The following is a 9,168-nucleotide window of genomic DNA, read 5'->3' on the forward strand; positions in this document are numbered from 1 at the left end:
GAGAGAGAGAGAGAGATTTTGGCAGGGCAGTTATGGCAGGAAATATGACTGTGTGTGTTGTGACGTAACTGATGTGATTAAAAGGTTGGGAAGGAGAGATGAGGCAGAGTGTTCTGGAGAGGAATGCTGGCTGGCTTCATGCTTTGGAGCAGACTAAAGACGAGAGAGAGAGAGGTGGGGGAGAGAGAGAGAGAGAGAGAGAGAGAGAGAGAGAGAGAGAGAGAGAGAGAGAGAGAGAGAGAGAGAGAGAGAGAGAGGGAGGGAGGGAGGGAGGGAGGGAGGGAGGGAGGGAGGGAGGGAGGGAGGGAGGGAGGGAGAGCTTGGAGAAGAAATGGTTGTTTATGGAGGATCATAGCCTTGCTACCAAAGCCAACTGTGAGGACAAAAACAAATCACTTGACCAGAAATAGGCAATGGAAGAAAACCCAGCCGACATTGATAGATTTGTCCACAATACAAACCCAGAACCAAAAACAGCTTGGTGTCGACTATCGCACACAAATCAAAACTTTTCTTAAGTCACAACCTGGATAAACCAGTAGATTCAGTGCATTGCCACAGCTAAGATACGCCAACAAACGATGACTGCAAGCCAACAAACAGATTGGGTGCCGAGCAAAAACCAACATCGACTGTAACGCCACCAGATAGGTCAATCTGTCTCTCCTCGCTGTTCACAGCCAACTCACTTTCAGCCGCACCGACCACACCTCTACGAACAGGCCAACCCTGACCCACACCTCTACGAACAGGCCAACCCTGACCCACACCTCTACGAACAGGCCAACCCTGACCCACACCGACCACACCGCTACGAACAGGCCAACCCTGACCCACACCTCTACGAACAGGCCAACCCTGACCCACACCTCTACGAACAGGCCAACCCCGACCCACACCGACCACACCGCTACGAACAGACCAACCCTGACCCACACCGACCACACCGCTACGAACAGACCAACCCCGACCCACACCGACCACACCGCTACGAACAGACCAACCCTGACCCACACCGACCACACCGCTACGAACAGACCAACCCTGACCCACACCGACCACACCGCTACGAACAGACCAACCCTGACCCACACCGACCACACCGCTACGAACAGACCAACCCTGACCCACACCGACCACACTGGTACGAACAGGCCAACTCCGACCCACAGCCCAGTGTTTGTCTGAAGCAACACAGAGGCAGTAACAATGGCGTGTGTTTAGACAGGTAGCATGAGGCCTGGGGAGGGCCTTTCCTATCTGTGTGTGAGATCTTCCCCTGGGATGGGGGTCTACACAGGGCCATTGTTGGAGCTGGGGGGAGGGGAGGCCCTGCTGAAAGGACCCTAATCTTGTGGGCTGTGTGAGGTGAGGGGTTAGGGGGATAGTTTAGAGAAAACGCAATAACAGGGATATGGTGGAGGTCGTAGGACTCTGGTGAAAGAGTGGGCGAGCGACAGGTCTCTTATATTCTTCCTGTCTTCTCTTAATGGTTTTCTATTTTTTAGCACGGTAGATGTGAAAGAGTGACTCATTCTGTGCTCGGGTTTTACAGCAATTTGGAGGGGGGGGAGGGGGGAAGGGAAGTAACACTCACCAAAAGTAATTTAGTCCCAAATTGTACGGGAACCTTTTTTGATGTTGTTTAGGGTCACCTAGGACTGGTAGAAGAGGCATGTGCACGGTGTCTGTGTCTGCTCGCTGTGAGGGAACCGCCCCACAGGAGATGGGCTCTGTGACATTCCTCACATGGAACATTTTGAACTAGCCAGACAGATTTGTGGCAAAGCCTGTGGGACTGCTCCCTCTCTCTGTTCCTCTCTCCCTGTTTCTCTCCCTCTCCCTGTTTCTCCCCCTCCCCCCTCTCTCTCTCTCCCTCTGTCTCTCCCTCTCTCTATCTCTCCCTCTCTCTCTCTCCTGTACTGCCAGAACGTTTCATAACAGGGCATAGGATCAGACTCCCTTCCATTGAGCTCCAAATTTGGCCTTTAGACACGAGCATATTTATCAACAAGCTCGTGCACTTTCCTATTCTCACTTTAAGTCCAAGTCCTATTTACGGGCAGAATGCGTGGTCGACAGACAGACAGACGGGTAGACAGACAGACGGATAGACAGACAGACGGGTAGACAGACGGGTAGACAGTGAGAAGTGAGACAAACCGTTGGACAGAAGTTAACACCTATTTGCAAGTGTTTCCTGATATGTGTTGTTGCCAATTCTGTTGAAAAGAATTTGAAACGGCTCTGGTGAACACAAACAGTCTGATCTGGTACAGACTGATCAAATCTGACTGGAATCTGGGATGGAAATTTCAGGACAACTTTATGTAAATGTTTTGCGAACTATTTTGTTTGTCTTTATGCTGATTCTGGTTATGTTTTTAGAGAGAAAATCCAAAGAGTTGGTTCAAAATTGGCCCTGCAGCTTCAACTCTGACAAAAATCTGTTCTCTCTATTTACTTTTCGAACTGAGTGTTATCCCTCACGAGGAGACAAATTTGAGCAGCTTTTCCCTTCTGTTGGGTTGGGGCTCCATAACGGCTCACAGCTGGTTCACATCTGCCACTTTGTGGTGAACTCTGAAACTGCACCGGCCTGAATTAAGAATAGGCTACATCTAATTTTGACGATATTCTACCAATTTCTTCAACCAGAAAAAGCCCATGTGAAGAATGACACATTATTATTGAGACAAATCAATGAATATTAATTTTAATTTGAAAGTATTAGCTAACCATACTGTTTCCAACCATTCCTGTTTTTACACTATTTATGAATCTCTGGTCAAAGCGGTATTTATAAATCGCTGTGGATAAAAGCGTCTGCTAAAAATGCATAAATGTAAAAGACGGAAAGTAAGAAACGCTAGATAGCGCTGTAGCCTAGCCTATTTATCTAACCGTTTTTATCTGCCAGGTCATTAATGACCAAATAGAAAAGTATATCGATAATTAAACCCCTTTCCCCTTCACACACATATCACAGACTATTTTAAATGTTACAATGACTCCATCTAGTGGTCAAAATCCAGAAGCAATTTTCACTAGTCTGATAACCGATGTCGTCCCTTCACAAGATTAACTATTGTCCACTCAAGTACAGGATACAGCAACAGGTTATAAGTCTATCAGACCTATATCTGATCTGATCACTGATCTGTGATCTCTGTAACTTAGCGAAGGGGCCATTCAATTCAGTTCCTCGAGTCTGACCTCCGAAATACTGTAGAACTACGCAGTTCACATCCATGATATTCTGCGGTAATATTGACTATTTGTACGTCGCTTTGGATGTGTCTGATGACGTGAAAATCTAATCAAATCGAAGCAATTACGAGGGAAAACCACAAGTGACGTTATCCTACTGTTTGTTGAAACATTTAAACTATCAAAACCTGTAATTTTGTTGTGTTAGCTTTTCATTACAAAAAAAACAACCAGCCAACCTTTTTTTTCTTTAACTTTATTGAACACAAATCTTGACAGAATGCGAAGTCCAAACGTGTTTTTTTGTATGTTAGTACTCAGTATTTACACCAGTGACAGTGAAGAGTGAGATAGAGGTGATAACAATGTTTCACTTAGTAAAAATCTGTATACAAGAGACAAGGCCCCAAAGGCAGGGAATAGTGGATCTAGGCTACCGCAGGAATGAAGAAGGATTCTACCAGGGGACAAGGCCCTGACTAAAAACCAGGGCATGTTCCAGCTTCTGTTCGGCTATCAGGGAAAGACATTTACAATCTTACTTGAGATCATCTGTGATTTGTTCAAACACTTGAAAAGTCCTTTCCTTGATAGGACATGGCGTGGTGAGATGGTTTGGTGAGAGAAATATGGCGGAACAATCCCTTCACCAAGCAATCGACGCCAAATATGAGCACTTCAAGGAAGTGGAGCAGGAGGAGAGCATCTCTTCTCACCTACAGTTTGAGAGTTTGGACAATGTGTTTTCTCCCCAATGTCTTTCCTGAAATACAATCCATGGCACAGTACACTGGTGAAAGTCTATCAATTCATGTAAAAACAAGCCTATATTTAGAAATTGGTATCGCAAGGGCATTCGTGGGACATTTGAGGGACACCTGTTTCCAGGAAGTCACCACACACAAGAGCTAGCTCGTTTTGGACAAATGAAAACCCATATCCTGTTTCAATTACAGTATTAGCATTGTGGTATATTACAGCAGTTTTTTTTTTGCCAATTCCCTCCCTCTTCCATTAAATAACTGAGCTTAGAAGAGTAAAAACACTTAATGTCAGTATTTTCTTCGTGGTTGAGAAAAACAAAAAAAGATTGGACCAAACAACAGATTACAGAACACTTCAAAAGATTCAATGTACGACAGGTAAAGCCTTCGTCAACTCGTTTTCTCAAGAACTAATTCGATCCTTTCAGACATGGTAAATCCGAGAGGAAAAAAAACATGCATGCTAGTTTTATATCATGAGGGATGAAAACCGTTTTTGTAGGTGTCTCGTGTTTGTAGGGCCATGTGTACCTTTTTCACACACATGTGAAATGATTATTGAAATGCTTATCTTTCCACCATGTCAGAATAACAAAAAACAATTATATTTTTACTAGGCCTACATGGTGGAGCTTCAGATGAGGAGCCCTGTGATAAATACGACGAAATAATATACCGGCTTTGTTTTCATCCCTTTACACGGCAGTGTGAGCAATATTCTGGCCATTCTGAATTTATTTCACAGTTAACAGATCAGCTAGCGTCTATTTCTGGACTGGCGCCTTCCAGAATAGCGATGAGCTGCTCTGTCAGCTCAGAACCCCGCCTGCTGCCCCCTGGAGGTAAAACAAGACAGCCGCGCAGCAAGAGGGGATGGATGCCGTAACTTTGACATGTTTTGAAGGCACCGTCTCTGTTTTCTTTCAGTTTTGTTGTTGCATTGTTGTCTTTCATGGTTTTTCATGGAACTTTTTTTTGTCGTCTGCACTAGAAACTAAATCTTTCACAACCGAACTATGTTTTTTTTTTCTATGACAAAGAACACATTGTTTTCACACTAGGATATTCACGCATTCACAGTGCACAAGCTTGCAGTCTAAAGTATGAGAAACACTGTACAAAAAAACTCGATTTAATATTTCATTTTGAATGTTTAAATCCACCTATCCACGGAGGTTTATGGCTTAAATAAGAAATTTTTGTAATCTGGTCATTTACTCGGTTAATATGCATAATAAAGATGCTCCTGAACATAAAAGGCAGATTTCTTCCCTTACTTATTTGAGACTGGGTCCGATGTCTAAATTTTAAGTAGCCTACTGTTTGCAACAGCCACAATATTCTAAATATAAGGGGTGAAGCCTTTAGGTAGGGCACAGTTAGGATCGCTTTTTAAGGCTACTTTAGGGCTTCTTTTTGTACATTCAGATTCTACCTTTGCTATACGGCTTTGATTACATCACTCTCCCTTAAATCAGACTCCTGGGCACCGCTACTCTTCGTGCCCGCGCCTGATCCCTGGTAGAATTTGGGGAACTGCGTTTGAAAGTAGCTATCCCTCAAAACCATTCAGCTATGGAACGTCTCCAAAGCGCTTCTAACTGGCGACTTTCACGAAAAGGACTTAAAGGTGTGTGTGTGTGTGAAAATCAGAGAGAGGAAAGACAAAGAAAATGTGTGTTCATATATTTGCCAAAAATAAAAACAAAACATTAACCAAAAAGTAAAAATCTTCAAGCGACAAATTGCGCAACCCTAACTGCCAACTCTGACTTCTCTGTTGAGTAAGACATAGTTTTTCTGCTTTGCTTCCTTTTGCTTAGGTTGAGTCTACATGGGACAGATGAACACCAGTGTAAACGTTCAAAAACAAAACGAAAAAAAAAAACTATGACATTAGAAAGAAATTACTCTAGAATCTACGTCTAGTCCTGGAAATTACACATGGAAAAACGAAGATAAAATAAAAGGCAGTTAATTTCTGCACAATATTTAAACACACAAAAAAACATACAAAAGTACCCATAATTCATTAGCAGTCAGAATAATGATGGCAACACTGCATAAAACAGAAAACAAAACAGGAAATAGTGAGGGTAATGACATGAGTTTGTGTGTGTGCACATAGTAAAGGCATTTTTTTTCTGAAGTAAAGCTACAATCCTCTCATGGTTATCTAAGTGATATTTAACTGTCCCACATTGAAAGACCGGTAACTTTGATGTTACATATAAAAGAAGGGCAGAGAGAGTGGGCTACAGGTGAGGACTTCCTCTTCTGTTTTCTATGAAAAAGTGAGAGGTGAAGAAAAATAACTGAGAAAATAAGGAGGAAATTCTAAGGCATGTGCATGAGGTCTTATATTTCGCTCTACAGGTCTAACCAACATCTTTTGTTCAGAAAACTCATAGAAGACACTGAAAAAACAGACCCTTTTAAAACTTTTTTTGTTGCTTTTTTTTGTTGTTGTTGAAACTTTGTCATCATGGGGGTGGTGGCTGTGCCGTGGGCAGGCTGTGCCGTGGCCAGGCCTTCTGAACCACGATCACGCTTTGCTCTCGTTTCCGTTTAACTTGACCGCCTCGGTGGGCACCGTCTTCACCTCAGAAGGAGCTTTCTTCACCTCCGTCTCTGTCTCGGGTTTACTTTTGTCGTCTGTCAAGATCTTACCGCTGGAGGGAGAGAAAACCACACACACACACAAGAGATTCTCTTAGTGATGAATTTCAAATCTCTGTTTTAAGCTTAAAGTCTGTTCTAAGCTGTCTTTTGTGTCATTTCTAAAGAGAGAAAGGAAAAAAGGAAGAAAGAAAACCTGCTTAAGGTTTTGTGGGAATTTGTTTCCCCTGGAACCAAACGTGTTTCACACTTAACTGGATCTGCCTAGCTATCCTCTCAGGACATCAAAGACAGGCACAGGGGTGTCATGGCTGTTTCTCATGGGACAATGCATGGTGACATGAGGGATGAGGGGGAGGAGACACAGTACAGTACAATACACAAGGGAATGATTCACTGTAATATGACAGTGTGGTAAAAAGCTGTAAAGGAAACACAAGGGCTGTCTCGAAGGAGAAGCAAATCGGATAGGACACAACAGACAATCTTCCTGCAATAACTTGCGTCATTAACAGCTTGTCCACTTGCAGACTTTCCCCGTGTTTTATAGAAGGGCTTATTCTTTTTGAAGCTCATTCACTGGAAGAATTTTATTTTTCTCTGCCCTAACGCCAAGCTCAGAAATGGTCTTTCAGTCATTTTAGGAAATTCACTCAGACAGCACTATTCAATATCATGGATTTGCTCTTTTATCTTGGCTGCTCTGACAGGATAGTTTAGCCAACGATGCAAAGATTTCCATATGATTACTCTCACATGGTTCCTATTGATCTGTTGTTAGATATTAAAACTCACTTCTTACAAATCACATAAAAATAGCGGTTAAGTCAGAGACCGATAATCCATTATTTCTCGCCTCCCTCTTTCCTCTAAACGTATCTCACCCCCCCCCCCCCAGACCCTCCTCCAACAGTTACCTTTCCTAATCAGCCAAATCTTCAGGGCTTTGAGACAAGCCTAAAGCAGACAAGACAGAGAATGTGTTTGACAAGGACCCGGGCTGGTCTGCTTCCCATCAGAGCCAGGACACAAGGCTGTAACCGTGGGGACGGAGGGACAACAAAAGGAGTAGGGTGACAGACCCCTGATGAAGCCATGAGCCGCACGAGACTCCTCCATTAAGGACTGAGAGGCAACGAGTCCTTTTGTTAAGGCCCTGGCAGGAGAAGGGTTTCACGTTACAATCTGCACCATCTAAACAACCCCGCCTGCTGTTCCAGGCTTTGTAGAGAGCCTGCAGGGAGTCAGCCAGTACCGTCAGCTCCACTCCACAGAGCTGGGCACTGATCGTGGCAAGACAGGCCTAACTTCTCCCGCCACAAAGACACGCTCTGGAGGGCCGCCACCGCCTCCCCGTTGTGGACGTCCACCGCATCGCGCTCAGGCCTAGTCTACTGCCCCGTCTACTGCCCTGTCTACTGTCCCGTCTACTGCCCTGTCTACTGCCTAGTCTACTGCCCCGTCTACTGCCCCGTCTACTGCCCCGTCTACTGCCCCGTCTACTGTCCCGTCTACTGCCCCGTCTACTGTCCCGTCTACTGCCCCGTCTACTGTCCCGTCTACTGCCCCGTCTACTGCCCTGTCTACTGCTCCGTCTACTGCCCCGTCTACTGCCCCGTCTACTGTCCCGTCTACTGCCCCGTCTACTGCCCCGTCTACTGTCCCGTCTACTGCCCCGTCTACTGTCCCGTCTACTGCCCCGTCTACTGTCCCGTCTACTGCCCCGTCTACTGCCCCGTCTACTTCCCTGTCTACTGCCCTGTCTACTGCCCCTCGGACACACGGGGATCATGGAAACACACCATCCCTGCAGGGGAGAGAGGACGCTTGCCAGGTTTCGGGCATCGAGCCAGAAGCCCCATGCCCGGCTGTTTGGAGAGAGGAGGAGAAACCGCAGGTCACCTTCACCTGGGCCCGGGTGCTGCTGCTCCCGCCCGCGGCCCGCCACCCCGAGGTGGTGTAGCTGTCAGATGTGGGTGGCGGTGGGGCCCCACGGTTATATCTGTCACAGCAACGTCCTGATAGTGTTACCAGGTTGGCTGTCAGAGGCAGCGGGAGGGGGAGGAAGGGTCATCGATCTGAGAGCAGACTGACCTTGACAAAACAGAGCACTCGCAACAGGGAAGAAACTTTTGTGGAAGGAAGTCAAACACAAACAACTATGTCTTCCCAGGATCCCAAACAAGTGACACGGCTTGTAATTAGGAACTAGACGACAGCAGGTAGGTTTGTCCCATCAAATCCTGCTAGTGTAGCATGAGTAGCATGCGTGGAGCTAATTAGGCTAGCAGTCTTGACTAGCTGGTCACAGTGATGTTGCTCAGAGACAAAAGCAAATCGGTTGGAACCCGGTAAGTGTGATTTTAGCACCTGTCACAGGAGTGACTGAGAAGCCTGTCTGAGAGGAACAGCTGTGGCCAGCTACACCAGGTCAGAGGTCAACTGCCACCCAAACGGTCAGATCAAAGCAATCCTGATCTTTGATCCTCTAATGTGATTTCTATATAATCCACTACTTACATGTCACTCGGATAAAATTGTCTGTTGAATGAATAAAATGTAATTTATACTTTAA

General features: G+C 45.4%; 1 protein-coding gene across 9 annotated transcripts in view; it reads right to left on the reverse strand.

The window, feature by feature from the left end:
* Positions 1 to 3,461: 3,461 nt before the first annotated feature.
* Positions 3,462 to 9,168, reverse strand: part of ncam1a (neural cell adhesion molecule 1a) — a 155,154-nt gene continuing 149,447 nt past the window's right edge. For all 9 annotated transcript variants that reach the window (XM_047042935.1, XM_047042933.1, XM_047042932.1 and 6 more), the window contains one exon: positions 3,462 to 6,646. In XM_047042935.1, the coding sequence (XP_046898891.1) occupies positions 6,520 to 6,646 (127 nt within the window). In that variant the 3' untranslated portion in view covers positions 3,462 to 6,519. The remainder of the gene's footprint in view (positions 6,647 to 9,168) is intronic.

This window comes from Hypomesus transpacificus, chromosome 20, assembly GCF_021917145.1.
Source record: "Hypomesus transpacificus isolate Combined female chromosome 20, fHypTra1, whole genome shotgun sequence".
NCBI lineage: Eukaryota > Metazoa > Chordata > Actinopteri > Osmeriformes > Osmeridae > Hypomesus > Hypomesus transpacificus.